Source organism: Toxorhynchites rutilus, chromosome 2, assembly GCF_029784135.1.
Source record: "Toxorhynchites rutilus septentrionalis strain SRP chromosome 2, ASM2978413v1, whole genome shotgun sequence".
In the NCBI taxonomy this organism is placed as follows: domain Eukaryota; kingdom Metazoa; phylum Arthropoda; class Insecta; order Diptera; family Culicidae; genus Toxorhynchites; species Toxorhynchites rutilus.
Window position 1 is genome coordinate 324711833 of NC_073745.1, and position 24919 is coordinate 324736751.

Genomic DNA, 24919 nt, shown 5'->3' on the forward strand with positions numbered 1-24919 from the left:
CTTCAGAAAAAAATCAAGAATCAAGTTTGTAAAAAAAAAACGCAAAACACAACACCAAAGGTTCTTTTCAGAACCCCCAACATGTTCATAAAGAGTAAACAGTAAACTAATCCATTTTTCAGGTAAATAGGTAGGTATTCACGTAGGAGAAGAAAATAAAACAATTTATTTAAAATATATATTTAACAAAGGTTTTCCCCTTTGTATAGTCCTACGTCACTCCGGTTATGTCACCGACATTACCCACCCGTCTTTTTTGAAAATAGTCAGCCAGCTCCAATAAAAATACTCGAGAATAAGCTCACAATCGATATTTTAAAATGGATATGGAGATAACGTAAATGGAATTCGGAAAAAAACAAAGATTTCAAGACAAATCGTTACCATTGGTAAGGCTATAATTTTTATCAATAAACATTAGAATATAAAATAGAAACAAACCTGAAATGAAATTTAAGCGAATATTCTAAAAATATATTTCTTGATTTTTTCCTTAAAACCGGAGGAATGTCTACGTGGACACCTGGGGGAGGGGTATAAGAAATGTCCACGCTAGTCCACGAGGGGGAGGGGGGCGTCTAAAATTATGCTTTTTCTGTTCACGTGGTATGTGCACGGTCCCATATCAAATTAATGAAGATTTAATCAAACGAAGTACAATCAGTTTGGCAACCCCCTTACTTCCGACACTCTTGCGTTAAATAGGGGCTACAAGTGCATGAAAACATTGGCCGCGTCTGTGCATTACCAATGTTTTGCTCTGTTTCTCTCTCTCGTTTTTATTTCTCCTTCTCAACAAAATTTCTCTCCCTCTCTTGGTACACATACCGCAAACTGTCAAATATCTTCACTCGCACGTAAAACTTGCATTGTCTCGAGCGTATAGAAGGCTTTTTCGTGTTTTCACAACACATATTTTGCAAGAAAGTGTTAAGATTTATTGATTTGTTCTCGATTTTCAGCTGAAAGGTACGTCCGAAGTGTAATGTGTGTGGATTACATAGGCGAATATATGCCGTCGCGAGGTATAAGTTAGTGTTTTTCTTTTTTTTTTTCGCTCGTACTCGGATCTCGCGCAAGGAATGTCAGTGGAATAATATGCATATCAACCTTTGGGGGAGGTGGAAAGAATTGACACCCACAGAGATCGATAATGTTTGTTGTTTTGTTCTCAGCGTGAAAGGATAATGAGGATAACGTTGCTGGAAATTTAGTTGCTATTTGTAGAATATGTGATACTATTCAACGCTCACTGCTCTCAATAACATTTCCGACCTTCGGATTAAGTGATTCCTGTTAGTAAATTTTCGATTCACCGTGGCGGCGTAAACTATATCGATTGAGTGCACTTAGTCTTTTTTACGTAACTTGAGCACAGGTGAAGTGGAGCAAGGCGAGAAGGATTTATTTGAGATTGAAGCATTTGAAGATACAATCTCGTAATGGGATGATACGAAGAGTAATCAGAAACTATTAGATAACTATCATTAGCAGTACAATCATTCGGTCACTGCGTATGTTGGATAGCTGATTGTATTTAATTGTAAATTGTTAAGAGATTTAGCAATCGAAGAAAATCCTATGCATGCTTTTCTTCAAATATGTTAAGCATTGATGGCCACGCAATGGATGTCTTTCCTTAAATTGTTGCTAGTGCATTTGTCATCAAGATGTTTCTGTCCAACGTTGGCATTAAAAATGGTTGTGTCTATCGAGATTGAATTACCACGATCCAAGCAAGGATCCCACCATAACATAAATCGCACTGGGATAATGTGTTCCAAGAAAATCAATAATAATTTGTCATTAGTGAAACGTGAATACGTATTTGCGCTCACAATCAAAGCATCGCATTCGTCTCGGCGCTTACGAGCTTGCTGCTGATGACGACATTGGTCAGAAATTATTGCTGTTTTAGCAAATGACTCTCCCGGCCCCATTACTTGAATGAGTGATTGTGAAAAGAGCGTCGGATATGATTGGTCTAATGCAAATTCAATTTATGTTTCCCTACAAGTGTTTCAAACAATCCTATCAATTGTTCACAGTCATTAATTATATGTTCTTGTTTCAGATTCCGTTTTTCTCGACTGGTGACACGAGAATGTTACATCTAGAATACACAAAGCTACACTGTAACCCACTAAGCTACGCACAATAGCGTTGAGCTAATATTGGAATGAGAATAAACCTATTTTTGTACAACGCCGTTCTCCCCGTTTCAATCAAAACGCAGTTAATTACAACCAGTGCTGGAGCAAAAAATGGAGCATGGTAAACCAACAGAAGCTATCACTATTCCAACAGTCAGGCCGGAAGCATCTGGACAGGTAAATCCTGGCCAGAAAGCAGATGATAATCTAAGTATCAAATCGTCCGATTCCGTTACCACCAGTGGTGAATACGAAATTGTCCCGGAGGCACCGATGTTTTCGGTCGCACTCGACGGCACACCTTCGTCCCCGGTGCTGGATATAGCACACGTTGGTGGCGACAGGCGGAAGGAAACTCTCGAACCGATACGTGGACCCAAGCAGGTTGATGATATAAATTTGAGCGACTGTTTGTACGAGGACGAAGTGGTTGTGAGCTTGGTGCCGGCTGCACTCCAGAAGCTGGACGCAATCTCGCCCATTCTGAACATCGAGGGAAACGGTAATGTCATGGACTTGGAGAAGAATATGGATGAGGTCATCCACGAGCTGGACGAAGAGCGTACGCTCAGTGCAAGCGATGGTGATCCAGGGAGTGCGAATAAAAGTAAGTTGCTCAAACGCTTTCATATGTGTGTTGCTTGGCGTCGCGCCTCAAAACGGCTAATGTTTGGTTTATCTGTTTTGTCATTGGATGTTGCGATGGCTACATTTTTGAACTAATTTGCAAATTGATTTATCAAAAATATAACGTTGTTTAGTAAACTGTCAAACAAGTGATTCATTCAATACAGTTATATAAACTCGAATTCTCTTAACGCTTCTTTTGAAAGTCGAAAACAAGTTTTCGGAACATTCTATTCAGATAAAGTCATAGTGTCACATGAGAGTAAAAAGGTGAATTCATTCAAAACCATATTCGTACGGCATTTGAAATTTCAATTCTGTTTCGAAGGTGTTGATCAATTTCAAGACTCAATGCTTCGTATGATAACCCATGTTCATTGCAACTGTCTCTAGCTGTTTCGGAAATACTACCTTGATCAAAAAGTTCCCGGAAAGCTTGAATTTTGTTTGGGTTGGAGGAAATATAAGTTTTCCACAGCATTTGGGAATTTTTTGACTCAAGCGTAGCAAAAAGGGCGTATCGATTTTGGTAAGAGAAAGCTTTGATAATTTATATCTCAAAAACTATTAGTTGTACCGAAATAGTGTCTTAGAAAGAGTTATAGAGTATTGTTGTTTAAATGTGAAAAAAATGTACACTGAGAAAAAAAATAGTACTTTTTTTATTATCAAAAAAAAACTTTATTTGCAATATCTATATATGTATTTTTTATTTTTTTTCCATATAAATTATAAGTAATGTAGAAAATTTAAAAAATCAGTCCAAGATCTATTTTTGGCGAACATTGTGGAACATCAATTTTTTATGAATTTCCGAAACTTCAAATTTTTGTATGTTAACAATCATTTTTAGAAACAAATTATGAATCCTGATGTGATTTAAAACAAAAAAAGCTAATTTAAACAAATATTTCCAGTCCATTGTCTTTTTTTTTATAGTAAATAGGCCCTTTTAATATGTTTGTCGTGTTATACCGTTATGTTCATAGATTTACTTGCTTATAATTTCCAACAACTTTTCGAAATACATCATTATGTTAAAAATGTATGTTTAGGAGTTACGTTGAAAAACATGTGGGTTAATACAAAACGTAGCGATATTAAAAAAGTATTTTTTCACCTCAATACAAACTTTTAACATATTCGTGTTGCACAATCGAAACAAAAATTATAGGAGGTTGTGTCCAAGATACGACCAAATTGTTGACGTAGAACTACGCTGTTATTTTATATAAGTCGCTTGTTTATACCTTCGGATATTATTCTATAATGCTGTGAAATTTTAGAAACAACTGCTTAGTAGAATAATCTCTGAAATAGTATTGCCTCAAGGGAATCGCACCTCTAGGCATCGTTCGTACAACGTAAACCAAGCGCCAAACAAGCGTTCGTCATAGCATGCATACAGAGCCATACATTGGTGGCTTGAAACTACTAGGAATATAAACACTTCTCATCATTTTGCGCTATTCTCAAAAGAAACGCTTCTGTTAATATTACTGGTCTCGAAAAAATTTGCATTACTTTCTCATGCTCGAGAGAAGCGCAGCTGTCACCCTTAGCGAAGGAAGTTTTGCCACTGGCAAGCGAAACCTAATCACATACAAAATTCCAGAACGACATCTACTTTTTTTGTGACTAAAAAAGCGAAACAAACTCTTTTTGTTAATAACAACCTCGAAAACTGTAGCAATGCTTCATTATGATCAATATTAGCGCAAATCCTAGTTGAAGGCAGTTTTGCGACTGGCACGCGAACCCAAATAACTCAACATTCCAGTAAGACATTCAAGATGCTTGGTATTCCCCAAATAATTTTTTGGCGCACAACCTTTACGCCTGATTCGCCATAACGTCAGTTTAATGCATTGATGCATTCCCAAAGTCACCATCGAAGCCCTTATGATGACGGAAAACAAACTGCTTTAACAAACTGTTAACTGCTTGGAAAAAGACTGAATTATGCCACACAGCTTGTACTCTGCTGTAACACCCATCGATGCGAATTCGCTGATGAGTTTGTCAAGAGCGACCGCTTTTACCACCAGCGGGGGAAGCTTGATTTTGGTTGCTGCCTGGGTAACGGCGTTTATATTTTCGACCGACGCGCCGAAATCGCCTACTTCGATGTTGTTCGATGCGGTGTCACACTCGCGAAGGCTCGGTTCAGTGTGAGCGCTTTTCACTGCACCAACATCGCGTGCATCATTTGATGACGCTTGCCTCGATTTTTATTTTAAAATTTTATTGCCCCTGGCAATGCGTTCGTTTTTTGCAGGGCTCGAGCCTGCCTTCCTCTTCTTCTTGCTCATCACACACTACGCGAAGCGTCCAATTTATGACGCGCAAAGAAAAGCACACGATACGAATAACGCGAAAAACAAACAGAAAAACCAAACGACGATATCCAAGTTGGATTACCTCTGGTGGGGTCCCATCTTAGATCGAAGCTCAGCGAAAGCAAAGTGAACTGGATTGCTCAACAGACCGATGCCGAATGAAAGTTTGCCTCAGCGAGATCCACTGTTTATACTCTAGGCAAGTATTCCCCTTCATTCTTCTACTTTTCCTTTGTTCACGGAGACTTTAAATCCTACGATTTCCCCTCCGTTGGTCGTCGATAAGTTGCTCGTTATTGATAGCTCTGCTCGGGAAAGCACACAAATGGACAGAACAAATGTATGGGAAAATGGAAACGCTTAAAGTTTTCATGAATTTAAACCATTTACAAACCAGGGGATTCTAATGTATAGCATATTAAACCAATCTTACGGAATTTCCGATTCGTTCAGTATGTAAATCGACAAGATCCGTTCGCGGCAAAAATAGTTATTAACGTTAACTTTATTTCATAAAAACGTGACCTGTTTTCTGATTTGGCACCCTTAATGAAAGACGTAGTTCTACGTCAAAAAAGTTTTTAAAATAGAATTGAAATCCCAACAACACAAATACACCTCGTTGATTCAACCGGACGTTATGGGTACATAAATAATTACCTCGTTTACGTTATGCCTTGATTGTATCTGAAGTTAGTTATCTTTAAGGTACCTATGTACATGTATATAAAGTTACTCAAATTCAAACATCGTTCATCAGTCCAACAATCTTCCTTATAGAGTGAATAACAGTATACCACAATGGACTGCAACAAAATCTTCTCGTGTTGCAGACGGCTTTTTTTTTGTAAAATATAACGTTTATTTTTGTCTACATAAGAGATTATTTACAAAAAACATTAACTTTCGCATCTTAAAAAAATGCAAGTACATCAACATCGATTCTAACATCAGTTCCATTGATATAGGTGATGTATAGTATTAGGCTGTCAAAAAAGTCCTGCGGTATTTCCGCGAGGTGTCGTTGTAAGCGCGTTGTTCTAGTTGTATTCATTGTATCGAGTCATACTATAGCTTGTTGGAAAGGTATTTTTGCGCGCTATAATATAGTCCTTGTTTGGTTAAGTCGTTCGTGAGTTATAGTGTCGCAAATATGGAGCAAAATAAAGAGAAAATCCGACATATTTTACAGTACTACTATGACAAAGGCAAAAATGCATCTCAAGCTGCCAATAAAATTTGTGTAGTTTATGGACCCGATACAGTTTCCATTTCCACCGCACAACGATGGTTTCAACGTTTTCGTTCTGGTGTAGGTGTTCCCGTTTCTGAAGCGGATGGTGACTGGCGATGAAAAGTGGGTCACTTACGACAACGTGAAGCGCAAACGGTCGTGGACGAAGCCCGCTGAAGCGACTCAGACGGTGGCCAAGCCCTCATTAACGGCCAGGAAGGTTCTGCTGTGTGTTTGGTGGGATTGTCAAGGAATAATCTATTATGAGCTGCTTCCCTATGGCCAAACGCTCAATTCGGACCTGTACTGCCAACAACTGGACCGCTTGAAGGTAGCACTCATGAAGAAGAGGCCATCTTTGATAAACAGAGGCCGCATTGCCTTCCATCAGGACAACGCCAGGCCACACACTCCTTTGGTGACGCGTCAGAAGCTCCGGGAGCTCGGATGGGAGGTTCTTTTGCATCCGCCGTATAGTCCGGACCTTGCACCAAGTGACTACCACCCGTTTTTGTCCATGGCGAACGAGCTAGGTAGTCAGAAGTTAGCCACAAAAGAGGCCTGTTAAAATTGGCTATCAGAGTTGTTTTGCCAATAAGGAAGCGAGCTTCTATAACAGGGGTATTATGAAGTTGGCATCTCGTTGGGAACAAGTCATCGAACAAAACGGCGCATATTTGACTTAAAACAGATGATTGTAACTAATTTTATGAACAAATGAAAATTCAAAAAAAATACCGCAGGACTTTTTTTACAGCCTAATATAAACATTATCAGTATGTGACCTTGTTGGATAGGTCCTATGTTCAATAATGTTGGTCGCATTCGTGCTTCGAAGGATAAGCGTTTCAGTTGCAGCATTAAAGTGCAATAGTTTTCATCATTCGCTCGTTGAATTCTTTTCATCAGTGTCCCATGCTCTGACTTCTCATTAATGAGCAAGTATAAATTAATTCGTTGGCTCGATGATAGTCGTTTCGTCGCAATATTCTTCCAATCTGTGCCAGGATTTTTCCTTTCAACACGAGGTGTTTCAGTTCGTGCCAAGAAAATACGATATATTCTATCGCTCGATTGGTGTTCTCTAACAAGTGGGGGGAGTAGGAGAATTTGCTGGGAAATGATCTAGGGACAGGAAAGGTCTGTGGGGGGGGAGGAATAGCTTGGTTCTGGAGGGATTGATAGTAGGGAAGGGATCCACTTACTTGCATGTGTCCGTTCAGTAGCAGCTCCTTGCACTTTAAAGCTGGTAGTTGCAGTTTTAGTTCACCGGATTCGATACCACGTGCCAGTGGCCCCATTGGAATTTGTGCTGGTAGTCCGCGTCTCAAGAATGACCCCATGATCGCCGTGTGTTCGCAATAAGGCGTAAGAATCGATTCCATGTACCAAATCTTCGCCGTAATGAATGTGTATACACCCATACCTCGCTTTACGGCCTAGATACGTTCCACGAAATTTGGCCGCAAGGCGAAAAGCCGTATAAAAAATCAATTATTCTAATACAAATTCATGCAAATTCAATCAGATCGGTTCCAATTTTGTTAAATATGTAACATGGTTTATCATTCAAAATGCATTTTATCTTTTTATTTCATTCGAATCAAAAATTAAATTTATTTAATTTAAATCAAAAATACATACATAACATAAACAAAAAACATAAAATACATACAACATACATACATAAAAATCAACAATAATCTATAATCAAAAATGAAACAACTTCATGTTACATGGAATATGCTTATGTATTTTTTTGTTGCTTAACACGTTTAGCCCAGCGTCAGTCGTTAGGGGCCAACGTTGAGCTTTTTGGTAGGAAAGTGCTGACTGACTGGGACTGATAGTTATAAAATGATAAAATAAAAATATATATGGTTTGTTTTCGGATGTTTTACAAAATTTGACTACATTCTAGTCGTATTGCTGACTATTCTCTATGATTACAATAAGTATCTTAGGGAACTGGGACCGACACTGATATTGTGCAAACGCTCTTGATGCGCACTGAATGAAAAGCGGAGCAAGAAAAAATCGGAGCTTAACGTGTTAAGTTATTGTCTCGCAAATATTTTTTTCACTTATGCATAAAAATGATTTTTGAACCAATCCTCAAATTTTTTTTGCCGTTATAACGAAACATTTTAGGCCGTAAATCGAATACGTGCCTGAATTGAAGAAGGCCGTTATAGCGAAATGCCGTATAAAGAGCGGCCGTATAGCGAGGTATGGGTGTAGTATGGTTATTTTCTGTTGGAGATTGAGATTACTCAACGAGTGCAACCAGAAGTGTTGGGCAAATTTTGCTACAAGAGCGTCCCAATTTATTTGGCTCATTTCTCGGATCGAGTTGGTGAAGAGCGCACCCGAAATGTTCAGCTTTTCAGCCGTTTGTAGCCACGGAACGCTTAATGGGTGTTCATCAATGAGCCTGATGTCGTTTGCAACCGTTTTAGATCTATTCTGTTTTGCTCCAGCGGCACGTTCAAAATATTCAAGATTTTCATTGACGCGTTCTATCGTGTCAGTATTGGCGACTTTCCCAGATATATCATCTGCGTATGCCACCACGAGGTCGGCACCAAGTTGGTGCTCCAGCTTCGCCAGAAAAGGATGGAGGTAAATATCGTAAAGTAACATCGATATCGGGTCTCCCTGCCGTACGGAGCGTTTGATCGGGAAGCGCTGCGAGAGATGCCTATTTACTAGTAAACCAGAGAAAGATTGCTCGGAAATTCGTGCTAGTAAATCAATGAAGGCTGGGTGAATTCCCAGCTGTCGCATAGTTTGATAAAGGAATGAGGGAGATACCCGATCAGCATGATTTAGGTCGTAGCTTATCAGCTTCCCTTTTACCTTGCTCGTTTTCAGCTGAGCAATTCTGTCTCTCAAAGTGGCTTCGAAAATTGAGCACCTTCCGTTGGAACTCTTCTGTGCATCGCTCAGTACCCGATGGGTTCGTATTGAACACTCCAGTACTAGCACGATTACTCCATTAGTGAACTCAGAAGATAAAAAATTTTCATCTGAAAAATGTTTCTTAACCTTTTCGCTGCCGTAGCGTGGGAGTGATACCGTCGAACGGAGCACTGCGCCGAAAAGTGTGCATATTGTGCTGACGTGATCGATGAAAATAAAACACAACTTTATAACACGAAAACTTAGCAAGAAAATTAAACGAAATTTGGCATATCGAGGTTTAGGGTGCCATAAATGTTTCTATGGTGGTTAAATACCCCTTCCCTCCTCTCTAAGGGGAGGGCTACCATACAAATGAAACACAAATTTCTACAATTACATAGTGACAAGCGTTGTTAGTCTATTTGATGTTTGCGTTAACGAAATTGATCTTTGTTTGAAAGTGGAAATGGATTTTAATGTGATAAAACGCACTTCTGTATCTTCTTCTATCTATATAAATAAAAATGGATTGCCGAATGTAAGAGCAAAACTCGAGGGAAGAATTGTCCGATTTAGAGCTGTGTGTATTCTATCATATTTTCTGTATCAAACATTTATTCCATGTAACAGAGAAACATCTTATTTGCAAGTGGTTTAAAAAATCATGAACGAGGATTGTGTTTGAAAATAATCTGATGTTATAATGACGAGCAGGGTTACCATATCTACAGAATAATTTGTATTTATACAGATTTTTCAGACTTTTTGAAACCAAGAATCTGTAGATACAGATTACAGATTTTTTTGGTTTTCATACAGATTTACAGATTTTTTAAAATAACGATCCAATATTAGTAATGGCTTGATCTCAATAATATTCTTTCCCAACTCCCCAATTTTATTCATCTTCTTCTTCTTGAATGGCGTTAACGTTCCCTGTGGAACTTTTGCCATCTCAACGTATGCATTAACTAGCGTCATTTATTAATACTTAGTTGAGATTTCTTGAGCCAAATAACACGCCTTGAATGTCTTCCGAGGGGCAAGCTCTAGAATACGCGTGACCACAGTGCAAGTCGAAGGTAATTTCTCTGACGAAAAATCACCCGGCCAAAACGGGAATCGAACCAGAACACCCGGCATGATAATGTGAGCCACCACTAGGCCACGGGTGCACTAAATTTTATTCATATAGCATTCGAATCAGAATCAGTCAGAATGAGAGTCATTTTGGAATTCATATGTAGCATGTCGTATTGCTTTCTCATGTTCAATCTAACAGTTCGGCTGAAAAGTTTATAAGGTAACACAGTAAAACATTTTTTTTTGCAAAATTAAATTTTATTATTCAACATAATTGCCTTCGACGGCGATACAGCGATTATAACGATCTTGCAACTTGATACCATTTTTATAGTACTCTTTCTCAAAATAGGCCTCAGTTTCCGTAATCACTTCATCATCGGTCTTAAATTTCTTGCCAGCGTGCTCTTCAGGTCTGCGAACAGAAAATAGTCGCCGAGGCCAGATTTGGAGAATACGGTGGATGCGGAAGCAATTCGAAACCCAATTCATGCTATTTTGCTTTCGTTTTCATTGATTTGTTATTTTTACATTTTTTTCACAATGAAGTACACAATAAAAGTTGCTTCGCTTCACAAACCAATCGACCGATTTCTGTCAAATTTTGACACGTATCCATTGAAACATGGTGCTTTGTGATAGTCAAGTAGATTTTTGCAAGAGGCACAATCTAGACGTCAACCTTATGAACTTTTCAGACGAACTGTAAATAAATAACACTGTTTATCTTTTTTCCTACTAAAGCACAGTGGATACCATCAACATCGTCAACATAAGTATGCGAATCAATGATACTAAAGCTAAGATTATGCTTCAAGATTGAACTTATAAATTTAACCCTTTGAGATTGTATTAAATTTCGACATGTGTGTGATTAATTTCCGAGTAATGCAAAAAATTGTGTTTCATTTGTATGGCAGCCCCCTCTAAGAGAGGGGGAAGGAGTATCTTATCACCATAGAAACATTTATTGCTTCCTAAAACCTCCACATGCCAAATTTGGTTTCATTTGCTTGATTAACTCTCGAGTAATGCAGAAATTTGTATTTCATTTGTATGGCAGCCCCCCCTTTGAGTGGGGGAAGGACTGTCTAACCATCATAGAAACATTTATTGCACCCTAAAACTTTCACATGCCAACTTTGGTTTCGTTTGCTTGGTTAATTTCCGAGTAATGCAGAAATTTGTGTTTCATTTGTATGGCAGCCCCCCCTTAGAGAGGGGGGAGGGGTCTCAAAATATCACGAAAACCTTCCCCGGCCCCAAAAACCCCTACATACCAATTTTCATGTCGATCGGTTCAGTAGTTTCCGAGTCTATAAGAATCAGACAGACAGACATCACTCCATTTTTATATATATAGATAGATGGATAGATAAAGCAGTGATGTATAACTTTGTGAGATCATGAAAGATTTTGACGTAGGATTACGTCTTTCGGGAACATATTGGGGTACAAATTGAAAAATGAAAATCGATCGCATCGTGAAAAATGTCCAATTTCAAACGCTTGTTATTCATTCATTTAATGATGGATTGATGAGATTTTTGCATCAAACGATTACGGCACTCCATAACAATTTTTCACATTGAATAAAATAGTACATATCATATAACTAACTATCGAACAATTGAAAAAATTCAACCCCTATTCAAACAGAGATACCCAGTCCTGATTGGTCGAAATTGACGTCATTTCTTTTTCGCGCCCGATTCGTTCTCTCACCGGCAAGCTGCATGGCAATCGAGTAGGAGGCGCCTACTTCACACATACCAAATGATATAAAAGGAAGGAGCATTCGTGGATCTCATTCATTCTCACAACGGACGTGGAACGGACAACAACAAGTGGAGAGCAGCAGCAGTGAAAGCGGCTAATATATAGGCGAGCATAGAAGTTGAGCGGTCGAAATGCGAGCTGTGTCTCACATCGAGCTTATGGCAGCATAAGCAGCGGCAAACAGTAGCAACGGTTGTTGAAACCGGTCTACTACTAGTGGCAGCAGTAAGCATCACGAGCGGTTCGTTTCAGGCACGCTCTCTCCGTCAGAAGTGCGAAAACGTTTCTTGGCATCGTGAAAGTGCAGCATCGAATCTGAGCGGCCAACAATTGAGCTGTGTCTCACATAAGTGGCAGTAGCAACAGCAGCGGCGGTAAACATCGAGGTTGAACCTCAACAATTGAGCTGTGTCTCGCATCGGTCCACTACTGTAGGCAACAACAAACATCATGAGTAGAGAGTTTCAGGCATGCTCTCTTTACTGCTGGTGCTGCTGCTGCTACTCAGTCAGATTTCTCATTCTTGTTGGACGCTCAGATCGATAAACATATGTGTTTCTAGTGTGCATTGCTGGTACTCCTGTTCACATCAACCAATACAATTGGATGCGGTTATGGAGGTAAAGGAGACAAAGGACCCGGTTAAGGAAGAGTGTATCGCAAGGTTCCACATGACAACATCCAGTGTATCAAACCCGCTATCCGTTGTTTAGCTCACCGTGATGGTGTCAACGAAACCCTTGCAAACCGACGCACAGAAGCCGAAGATGCCAAAGCCAAGGAAAGCAGCAGCGACTCCGAAAAAACTACCGCTGCCAAAAAGTTAACAACTGCTACATCCGACTGAAACCTCACATTAGCAAGCAGCAGATTCCGTACAACCCATTTAACCATTCCAGTCCTTTTCAGGACTTTCGATATTGCTTTGAAACGAAAGAGTTTAATTTATTGTTTTCCACTTATCATAAAAATGATATAAAACTACGATCAAAAATACTGTTTACTTTTACATTTTCTTTGATCATATGCAACTAACAGGAAACTTATCACGTCAGAAACATACTTTCCATCAACCAACCTGACTGGATGCGGTAAGGGAGGCGAATGACATATGTATGCATATATATATAGCGAAACGGCTCCGGTCATACACAGCACGTTTCAGACAAATGCCTCAAGGAATTTTCAAAAATAATATTTTGCCGATGCCTTTGCGCGAAATACACGGGCGAGTAGCACCATAATAGCAAATCAAATGTCGAAGTTCGTGATATGGGTGCGTTCATCGCTATTCGGTTCGGCGTCGGTTTAACCCTTTCATTACGGCAGTGTGCTCCGCCGAAGTGCTACCCCTGTACGGAGCACTGCGCCGAAAAGTATGCACATCGCGCTGGTGTGATCGAAGAGCAGTATGAATTTAATGTCGTCTAAAGACGACGCTCGTACACACAGCTCGTCGCATGGATGTCGTCTATAGACGACATTCGTACACACAGGACGTCACGCGGATGTCGTCTATAGACGACGCTCGTAACGGAAGGGTTAACCTTCAATAACTACGCTTGGCAACATTGACATCTGGCAATTTTCATATAAGATTTTTTCCCCGCATGTTGAAGGTGGTTTTTCATGTACATAAAAGCGCAGCGTAGTATGTCAACTGCTTCCCGGTTAGAAAATAAATGATCGTTAGAAAATAAATGAGCGACCCGTCCAATTTCAAACGCTTATTGCTCATTTATTTCATGATGGATTGATGAGATGTTTGCATCATACGTTGTCGGCACTACATAATGATTTTTCACGTTGAATAAAATAAAATATATATCATGTAACTAACAATCGAACAATTAAAAAATCTCAACCACTATCCAAACAGAAGATACCTAGGCCTGATTGATCGAAATTGACGTCATTTCTTTTTCGCGCCCGATTCGTTCGTTCACCGGCAAGCTGCATGAAAATCGAGTAGGAGGCGCCTACTTCACACATACCAAATGATATAAAAGGATGGAGCGTTCGTGGATTTTGTTCATTTTTACAACGGACGTGGAACGGACAACAGTGGAGAGCAGCAGCAGTGGACGCGGCTAATATATAGACGAGCATCGAAGCTGTGTAGTCAATAGGCTAGCTGTGCCTCATATCAAGCTTCTATGGCAGTATAAGCAGCGGCAAACTACTACTACTCTACTAGTGGCAGCAGCAAGCATCGCGAGCGGAGCATTTCGGGCACGCTCTCTCCATCAGAAATGCGAGCACACGCTTCTTGGAATCGTGAAAGTGCAGCAGTGAACTTCAAGACGAGCATCGAATCTGAGCGGCCAACAATTGAGCTGTGTCTCATATCGAGCTTAAGTGGCAGTAGCAGCAGCAGCGGCGGTAAACATCGAGGCCTGTCAACAATCGAGCTGTGTCCCGCATCGGTCCAGTACTGATGGCAACAGCAAACATCATGAGCAGAAAGTTTCAGGCATGTTCTCTCTTTCTGCTGATGCTGCTGCTCAGTCAGATTTCTCATTTTGTTCGACGCTCAGATCGGTAAACATATATGTTTTTAGTGTTTTAAGTGTGGTCACATCAGATCAACATCAACCAACATGACTTCATGCGGCAAGGAAGGCAAAGGAGGATCGAAGCGTATCGTAAGGTTCTACATGACAATATCCAGTGTATTGAACTCGCTATTCGCCGTTTAGCTCGACGTGATAGTATCAACGAAAACCACTAAAATAAAAACAGAAATAAGCAGCAGCGGCTCCGAAAAAGCTACCGCTTCCAAAAAAACAACAGAAGTGAATTGTTGTTTTTGTTGCTACATAAAGTTTTACGCGAGTAAATATGTCGGAATATATGTTCACGCAATATGAACGCCAATCTCGTAAACGTGCATCGGAGCTGAAACAACTTTCTATCACTGATACCGTAAGCTCGATTGTAACACTGGTGAAATGAACAAAAAATACCCAACAACCAAACCAAACGGCCCTTTTCAGGGCCATCAGATCATTATCAAAGAGTTTAACAATATATTTTTTCAAACATTCAAAATCAGCATGCGACAGATAGCCTAACGTAATCCTACGTCAACTATGCGGTCGTGTCTCGGACACAACCTTCTGTGACTTTTTTTTTTATTATTTATTTTTGAGACTTTCAGCCTCCTGGGCTGGTTCGTCTCATCAAAGATGAACAACATTCTTTTTTTTTGTAAACTTCTGATAAGTATTTACTAAACAATGTTTTAATGTTTGTGTTTAAAACATATTTGCTGTAATTCTTCTTCGTGTGATATCTTTCGCATAATTAGCTTTGCGCCTTTCGTCAAACAATTTTGGTTCGTGAATAAGTTCACAAGATGTGAAAATTCGTTTAGAAAAAGTGTGAACTGATACATTGCTGCATAAATTATAATATTAGTATACTTCTCTGCTGTGGTGACTGAAAGCAGACAAAAGACCGCAAAGTGTTGATACAGATTTTCTGAGAAAAAACACAGATAAAAAGATTTTTTGAGACCAAAAACACAGATTTTATTATGGCAACCCTGATGACGAGTTTTGGTAGAAGTATTAGGAATTTTATAGTAAAAGGTAATTTCAAAGGATCGATTGGAAGATCAATCAATGAACAGTTCTGCGATTGGACCCATGAACGTGCGCTTAGTAAGAAAACGTGATTGTTTGAAGGTATTGATAACAAAAAATAAATTTTGGGCGGGACAAAGTTTTCCGGGTAGCTGACCACAGATATAATCCACTCCTAGTTTTTTCGTTTTGGGTAGTAACGGCTGCAGATTTGAATAACAACATCTTTCAACAACTGCAAGGTAAGGATTTAGTTTTCATGAAGTGCCGTTCGCAGATTATCGACCGCTCCAACCATGTCAGGATCAAATGAAGGAGTTTAGGGTTTGTTGAGAAAGCAAAACAAAAAAAAACCATAGGGTTTGTAGACAACTCTTTGAGCTTATGAGGACAACACGGTTTTGTTAAGAATCTACAGTGTGTGACACTTTTAAAACTTTTTATTCTGTTAGCTCGTTTTTCGCGGTTTTAACTGATCGCTGACAGATGTTTCTGAGCCACACAGGTGTGTTGTCAAAATATTGTCGCAAACTCGATGGAGTTCTCATTGTAATGCTGTGAAATCAATTTATGGGCTGATCACAGCCACTGGAATATTCTGCGACTCAAATACTGGATCAAGTCCCTCCTACCAGAATGTTATGATTTGATACTTCTGTGTTATCTGTACTTCTGATGCGTTTTACTACATGAAGTAGATCTAGCACAGAATATTTGCAAACTAAAGGTTGTTATCAACTCAGACTCAGGGCACTTATATTTTTTTCGCTGTTGAATGGAACAGCCTAGTCGAAACGGCCATTAAGAAGATTTGATTAAAATCCAACAATTCAAAATTTGCTACTAAAAGAAGAATTCCTCATAAGATGAGCAAACCAGGCGAAAGAAAGTTCGGAGCTCGAATATCTGCTTGCTTTACGTTCACATAACTTGCATACTCAACAAAGCTTTGTTTTGCTATTTTCATTTCTTGTTAACTCATGCACCATACCCAATTCATGTCATCCGTACTAACGACTCATGCTTTTGCTTATTTTCTCCCATCGTGTCGTGTCGTAGCTCCTGTTAGATGTATTACCACCGGAGGTAATTTGAAAGCCCAAGCGCCTCAGCTCTCCCTCCGAGGGCTGCAGATGCGCAGTGCAAGTGGTGGTGTCGCTGGGGGTGAACTGACTCCCAATCTATTATCGCCAGAGAATCGCGTCGGCCAATCGGTCTTCTACGATTGTCTCGATTCCAGCCCGACGACGGAGAGAGACGAAGTGAAGCAGAATCACTACCCGATCGAAACGGACGACGAGCTGTCCGACATTGATCAGGAGTGTACCATATTCAGCGGTGTCACGTATCTTGGGGCTACCAGCATCAATGCTCCCAAATCGGAGAGGGAAATACTGCAGAAAGTTACAGAGATGAACGCCAGCTCGGATAGATCCCCGCTGGGGATGAAAGTGTCTGTTAGCATCCCAACTCGGTCGGAAGGATTGGTGGTGTAAGTTTGTATTTTCCTTTCACATCTGTACTCCAAATATCTATAAGACGCGAGTCGCCAATTTGAACAATGATTTGAGATTTAGGGATGCTAATTACAGTAATCCTTTAAAGGCTCCACGACGGTGAAACGAATGGCGTGATCGCCACCTACGAGGTTCAGCGAATTCTGTTCTTCGCTCGGGGTCCGATCGGCACACCCAATCAAGCTTGTTTCGCGTTCACTTGGTCTCACGGAGAATCACAGGAAACTGCCTCTCATCAGTGCCATGTTTTCAGATGTAACATCCCTGAAGCAGTCACTCAAGTCAGTGGTTAGTACTGCTTACTTTCTTACAACAGGGTACATTTTTTCTTGCTTTATATTAGCTTCTTCCATCGCTTCTAAACCCACCAATCATGCTTTATGTGATGTCAACTTCCGAGAAAAATGGCTTTCGAGCAATATACTATTGTTTAAAATCTTACCTTTGTTTCTGTTTATACTTGAACAGCCTGTTTCGCGAAGGCCTTCGAACGCGTGCTTCCCCCGAGCATTCCAGCCAGCATGACAACTTCGTTGGCGGACAGCAGTCTGAATGCGATGATGGCCTCGATCACATCGGATAGTGCTGGCAATCCGATCCAATCGGCAATGTATGAATTTAGTGTCTCGCTGGAAATCAAGGAGAAGGAAAAAGGTGGATATACAACGGTACCCAGGGATGCCAAGTCCAGTTTTCGACTCAGATGCAACACTGATAAAGAAGTTTGCATCACGGTGAAACAGATACCATCCGAACAGTACCCACCGTTGTACATTGAACGATGCTTTGGAGTGTTGCTCAGTCCGGGGAAAATTGTGCGACAGGCCGATATGCAGCTGCTGGATATGGTTTGCTATTCCTATCTTATGCAACTATTTGTGAGTTTAACCGTCGTTATGCAATTACAGGTCAACATGGGTTATCTCAAACCGGACACGACTCCTGTGCCGACGAATCAAATGACCGCTTCGATGACTTCTCTCACAGCGGCTGCCACTCTTTCCCAGCTACCGTATCTCATTCGAGCCGAATGGAAGGCCAACGATAAAGCGTTCGAGCAGCTAAATACTGAAACGCAGAAGAAATGCCTCACCGTTGCGGTGGACCTAGTCATCAAAGGAATCCAGGAACCCGTACGTTTCGTCATCGAAACCTCGGTCATGATACTGTCGCAAAGCGAATTACGGATCATGCAAAATCTATTCACTAACAAGCGGTTGCTTGTGATGTATTACTATCTAACGCTGAAGGAAAACGGTGAAGGCAACTGGGAGGTGAAGTCGATCGACCATTCCGATGAAATCGTCGAGCCGCAACCGCCAACCTCCCTTTCACTGAATCTTAACTTCAAAAACTGGGCGTTCAAAACGTCCGCCAGTGTGCAATCGATGGAATTTGACGACTCTAGTCCGGATTACAGCTCGGATGGCGACGAACCGTTGCTAAGTGGAACGGGAGAGGTTTCGAAGGATTGTCCCAGCGCTTTGCTGGACGACTGGAACGAAATTCTCGTGGAGTGGGATCGAGATAATCTCGACAGGCGTCCAAAAAATTTGCCCAATTTGGTGCGCTGTGGCATACCGGACATACTGCGGGGTGCGATTTGGCAGAAGCTTGCCAACGTGGAGAACAAGATCGACATGACCGACTCGTATCGGGTACTGATCACCAAAGAGACGAACTGCGAGAATGTGATTCAGCGGGATATTAATAGGACCTTTCCGGCGCACAAATTTTTCCGAGAAAGTGGCGGAGCCGGCCAGGACAGTTTGTACAAGGTTTCGAAGGCGTACGCGGTGTACGACACGGAGGTCGGCTACTGTCAGGGGTTGAGCTTCATCGCGGCCAGCTTGCTACTGCATGTAAGTATTGTTTCAGAGGTTGTGCGACATCTCTAGATTACATATTTAGTTGTAAAAAAAATTCTCGTTCGCACGAAACGGTATGACCGCTGTTACTGGCAAAGGTTATAGGGTGACTTTTACATGTTTTAATGATAGTGCTATAAAGGGAGCATCATTGGAGAGGTTGGTAAAAAAAAGTTTGAAGTTCAAACGCGAAAAACAAGTTCAGTATCTTGTTGTGGCCTTTCATCGAATGCACCCATGAGGTTGTTCAAATACAACCGTTTTCCACCTGGAATCAACCATGATTGCCAGTAGAACAAAGAAGGAGCATGACCAAAGCCTCAATGAAGCTTTGGAACGAGTCAATTCGTTAACTAAATAAATCGGTGCCAAAGAATCGATCTTCGAATAATCGAATGTTTTTTCCAATTTATTGCTTGTTCTATATAAGTGTTTCACATGTCTATTCAAAAGGAATTTTATTTTGATTCTCAGATTAAAATTAAAACCCACAAAAGTTGAATTTCCCAGGACATTCATCTTGTACCGTCATGCAATTATTTAATTGAAAAATTCAACAACTGATATTCATCCAGAACTCCGCTGACAAAAACCCCCAAAATCCAACCGTGCCATTAGTCTAGGATTCAGTAGAAATGTTGGTAGTAGTCCCAGTTCGGTAAATCTACGGGAGCTGGGATTACTGGACCGGGAATCGACATGTCAATACCAATGGGACAGTGGCCTACAATTTTTCAAGCAGAAATACAAGCTATTCTAACATGTACAAATATTTGTTTGACTAGAAAATACAGGTGTGCCAATGTCTGTATTTTTTCAGATAACCAAGCAGCTCTTAATGCACTAAAGGATACACATGTCAGTCAAAACTAGTTTGGGAGTGTATTTTATCCTTAAAACAACTAGCTGCTACTAACGAAGATAACCTATACTGGGTGCCTGGTCACTGCGGTATAGAAGGTAATGAAAGAGCCTATCTCTTGGCAAGATTAGGATCTTCAACTAAATTCGTCGGGCCGGAGCCATTTTGTGGATTATCTACATCATGCATGAAATTGGAGCTCAAAACCTGGGAAATATCAATGATTGAAGCCAACTGGAGGGCTCTATCAACACCAAGACAATCCAAATTATTAATTACACCTTGTAACAGAATAACACGCAACCTACTCAGCTTGAATAAGGCAGATTTGAGTACATTAACCGGTCTATTCACCGGACACTGTCCGAGCAGGTATCACCTTAAAAAAACGGAAAACTAGCAGATGATAACTGTCGTTTTTGCAATTTCGAAGCTGAGACTTCGGAACATTTACTGTGTCAATGCAGTACACTAATCCAGCGAAGACTGCGAATTCTTGGAAAGGGCATTCTTATGCCTAACGAGATTTGGTCTGCTGAACCAAAACAGGTAAGGAACTTCATAAAGGATGTCATACCTTCGTGGGGGGATATGCAAAATCCTGGTGCGACTATCACTTATTCCCTGAGTGATGGAACGAACTGACACTGCATACATAGCAAACTGGAGTGCACTACAATAGATCAAACTAATGGTCGCAGTGGTACAATGCTCCTACAGAAGAAGAGGAAAGTCCCAGTTCTAGAAAAGAGTGCTTCCGGTGGACTTAATGTCACCATAAATATAACTTGTGACCACTTGTTTTGTAGTGACCAAACTTATAAAACTGCTTCTCATAAATTTACGATCACTAATTTGACAACAGTGGGTCATATTTATTAAATTTGTCAGTTGCCTTTATGCCGCTTTGAAATATTACTCGAGAATCGAATAAGACCGAAAAACACAACTGGCGTTGTTGCGTCGATTCTACGACCCTCGATCTGAAAACGAAACACAAGATAAGCTTTTGCGATGAAGAACTGACAGCGATAAAGGTTGATGCTCTCGAACCAGTTCTGGTCACTGTTGAACTGCTATTGCGGCAGGAACGCACCCTGTATGAAGCTGACGTCAGATTGCAATTTATGCTAGAACAGCAATCGGAGCAACTATCAGAAATTTCGAAGCAGCTACTTGAAGCCCTGATTGAAAGGATTGCAGAAAGACGTTTCGTATATGCAGATTTGTTCCCGTATATGAATAATTATTCTTCTCATGGTCGTGACACAATTAACGATGACTTTGGCGTCGTCTATCAAAAGTCATGGACTGCATTTATCAAGCCGGCATTTGAAATTGTTCCTGACTTGATCAAACTTGACGATGAAGATATTGATTCAGTACCTCGACAATGCTGGAGGAAAAAAAATCCACTGGACGAAACGAAACCTACAGAACAGTTGAGCATCAAGGAAAAACTTGAACGACGATTGCAACAATCAAAGGTATCAACGTACAGTCCAAGCTTAATGTCTATAAACGGATTGATGGAAACCCTCGGATCAGAGTTAATGAGATCGATGTAAATTAGAAGACGACAAAATTAACATTCTCTGCGTCCTTAAGTATTACTTTAACCAGAAAAAACTTGCAAAATGTTTTTTGTAAACTAATCATTATAAATAAAAGCCGTTTCTTCAAGAAAATGGTTTATTTTAAGATATGTTTTTACCGGTAATTTACTGGTTCTTACCGGTAATTGAAATTTTGGCTCGGTAATGCATGGGTCCAATCGCAGATCTGTTCACCCCGTTGAATTTACCTTTTACTATAAGATTCCTAGTATTTCTAACAAAACTCACCATTATAATACCAGATTATTTTCAGACACAATTCTCGTTCAAGATTTTTCAACCACTTGCAAATTACATGTTTCTCCGTTACATGGAATAAATGTTTTATACAGAAAATATGATAAAATAAAGACAGCCCTAAATCAGACAATTCCTTTCTCGAGTTCTGCTCTTATCAACACATTCGGCGATACTTTTTTATTGGTATAAATAGAAGTAGATATAGGAGTGCGTTTCATCACATTAAAATCCATTTTCAGTTTCGATCAAAGGTCAATTTCGCTAGCGCAAACATCAAATAGACTAACAGCACTTGTCACTAAGTAATTGTAGAACATATGGGCATTTTCAATTGTCATGTTTGGATGGAATATTTGTGGTTGAAATATGTGTAATATTTTTATGGGATAGAAACATTTATTGCATCCTAAAACCTCTCAAACAATCACGAAAACAATCCCAAAAACACCTACATATATATATATATATATATATATATATATATATATATATATATATATATATATATATATATATATATATATATATATATATATATATATATATATATATATATATATATATATATATATATATATATATATATATATATATATATATATATATATATATATATATATATATATATATATATATATATATATATATATATATACTCTATATATATATATATATATATATATATATATATATATATATATATATATATATATATATATATATATATATATATATATAGATGGAAATTTTTTCTACTATAAGTTAATCATGAACTTATTCCGCCCATATATCGTTTTGTTATCCAGATGCCCGAAGAAGAGGCCTTCTGCGTACTGGTGGCCCTAATGTACAACTACGGCTTGCGTGATATGTACAAGATTGGCTTCGAATCGTTGTACCTCCGCTTGTACCAGCTGAATCGGCTCATGAAAGACCAGCTGCCGGATTTGTACGAACACTTCCAAGCCACGGGTGTCGAGGCGCACATGTTCGCAAGCCAATGGTTTCTGACACTGTTCACCAAACGCTTCCCGCTATACTTTGTGTTCTACATTCTGGACGTGTTCCTACTGGATGGGATCACGGTCTTGTTTCAGGTGGCTATTACACTGCTGTCGGTGTGCAAGAAAGAACTGCTGGAGCTTGATTTCGAAGGAATACTAAAGTACTTCCGTGTGACGCTGCCGAAAAAGTGCCGAAGTGATAACCAGGCTAGGAAACTGATGAAGCTTTCGTTCGAATGTAAGGTGAAGAAGTTGAAGAAATACGAACTTGAACACATGGCGATGAAGGAGGAACGTGAGCGCAAGGAAAGGGAGATCAAACAGTACGAGTTGAAATTCAACGAGGAACGGACGAAAATGCAACAGGAGATAATTGCATTGAACGAGAAGCTGGAAACAAAGTCCAGAGATGAAAAGAAAAATATTGGTATTATAATGGATTACAAGGTAATAATTCAAAGGCAGGAAAATGAGAATAATAAACTTCACCAAATGTTGGATGATCTCACGGTAGGTTTCTTTGGCGAAGGTACGAAATAGATTTATGTATGATTCTCAAAATAATCATTACAGAAAACAGTTTCGGTTTGCTCGAAGTGCTCTTCCAGCATACCGAAATCGTCGCCGTTGCACAAAAGCTATGGCAAAAACCTCCAGCACGCGAATAACGAGAACAACAATGACCAGGCCATCCATCTCACAGATAGTCCTCTTGGTCCACTAGATCCGTTGCTGATTGCCACCCAACGAATACGAGAGCTTGAATTGGAGCTAGCACAAAGCAAGTTGGCACAGGTCGAGGCCGAATGCAAGTGTCAGGTATGTGTAGCCTTTAAATTTTAATGTCACTTAAATAATGTTTCATTGTAAGCCTTCAATACAAATCGACAATGATGTTTATTGCAGGATCTCCATCACCAACTGAACGCTACTCTGACAGAGATGCAAATTAACCGCAGCAGCTGGCAACCGTGGTTCTCCAAAACGCTGAACTCGATCCATGAGAAAGTCGTGACGAGGCGTGATGTAAATGCGCCACTGGCCACGTTCCAATCGTACACTGATTCGAGTGTAAGTATTCCTGTTCGCCAGACTCGATCCAATATCCAAATTCAATGCAAAAAAATATTGTAGGTAAAGCTCCGTGACCATCCTCAACCCGTTCCGTCGCATATGCAGTTGAGGAACAAACTGAACCAACGCCACAGTCTGTCACAAGCTACTTTCGAAGGCGGAGGCGGCGGCTGCAGTGGAACAGTGCCCGGGACAGGCGGTGCTTGTCTCAGCGGACCGAATAACGAGAACGTTATACTTAGGGAATCCGCACAACGGTGCAACAGTCTGAAGTAAATCCAGCCAGCAGATCTCACCGGGACTACGGGACTGCAACTCTAATTTGGGGAGGTTATAAGGACACTTAAATAATATAATATAATGTACGCCGCAAGTAGTAGGACCAACAGGAACACAGAAGAAGCCATGTTATTTAATCAGGATCCAATAGATACTACACATTCTAGAAGCTTATTATCAGGCCCGAACTGTAGTCGAGCGGCACCACATCTTTGGCGAAATGCACGATTTACTCATACGTAACAATAAGAACATATTTAAAAGACTCTCAGAACTCTCTATAGCTGTTTAATGTTCAATTGAGTATATTGGTTTTTTTCTGCAGTGAATCTTTCAAAATCTTCAGGTACTCCTTCTATATCAGGAAATCTGGGAGGATACTAACTTACAACATCTAGGTTTGTCCAGCGACCTGTAATATTTAAGAAAATAATCATAGGGTTATTTTGATAAAAGAAATGCATTTCGTCTCGCGTTAGGGATACTTTACAAGTGCCGTGTACTCAACATATAGCCAAGAGATTTTTTCAAACGCTAGAGACATCAATCTGGCCATTTGTAACACTTTCTAGAATCAATGGCACAATACCTGAGCCCGAGCTACTGAGAGAACATGAGCAGCTGATATTTTCGAATTCAATAGAAAACTATGAACGAAATCTCTTCGTCGCTCTTTCGTCAGCATTGGCCAATGTATACAGCAAGCATACAAGTGAAAAAAATGAGGAATAAATCACGGAATTATCTGATCAA

The 24919-nt window shown here is 40.0% G+C and overlaps 1 protein-coding gene across 7 annotated transcripts; it reads left to right on the plus strand.

Moving 5' to 3' along the window:
• The first annotated feature begins 831 nt into the window (after window positions 1–831).
• On the plus strand, window positions 832–24919 carry LOC129771073 (rab GTPase-activating protein 1-like). Of its 7 annotated transcripts, none has more exons than XM_055774367.1 (10): window positions 832–969; window positions 2075–2760; window positions 16766–17198; window positions 17312–17511; window positions 17692–18071; window positions 18132–19085; window positions 22616–23323; window positions 23387–23632; window positions 23720–23884; window positions 23948–24919. In XM_055774367.1, the coding sequence occupies exons 2-10, from the start codon at window positions 2265–2267 to the stop codon at window positions 24161–24163; spliced, it is 3798 nt and encodes a 1265-aa protein (XP_055630342.1). In that variant the 5' UTR covers window positions 832–969; window positions 2075–2264; the 3' UTR covers window positions 24164–24919. The 7 variants fall into 7 exon arrangements, with proteins under 7 accessions (XP_055630342.1, XP_055630348.1, XP_055630345.1 ...); XM_055774370.1 differs by lacking the exon at window positions 832–969 and adding an exon at window positions 1002–1025; XM_055774369.1 differs by lacking the exon at window positions 832–969 and adding an exon at window positions 1148–1295.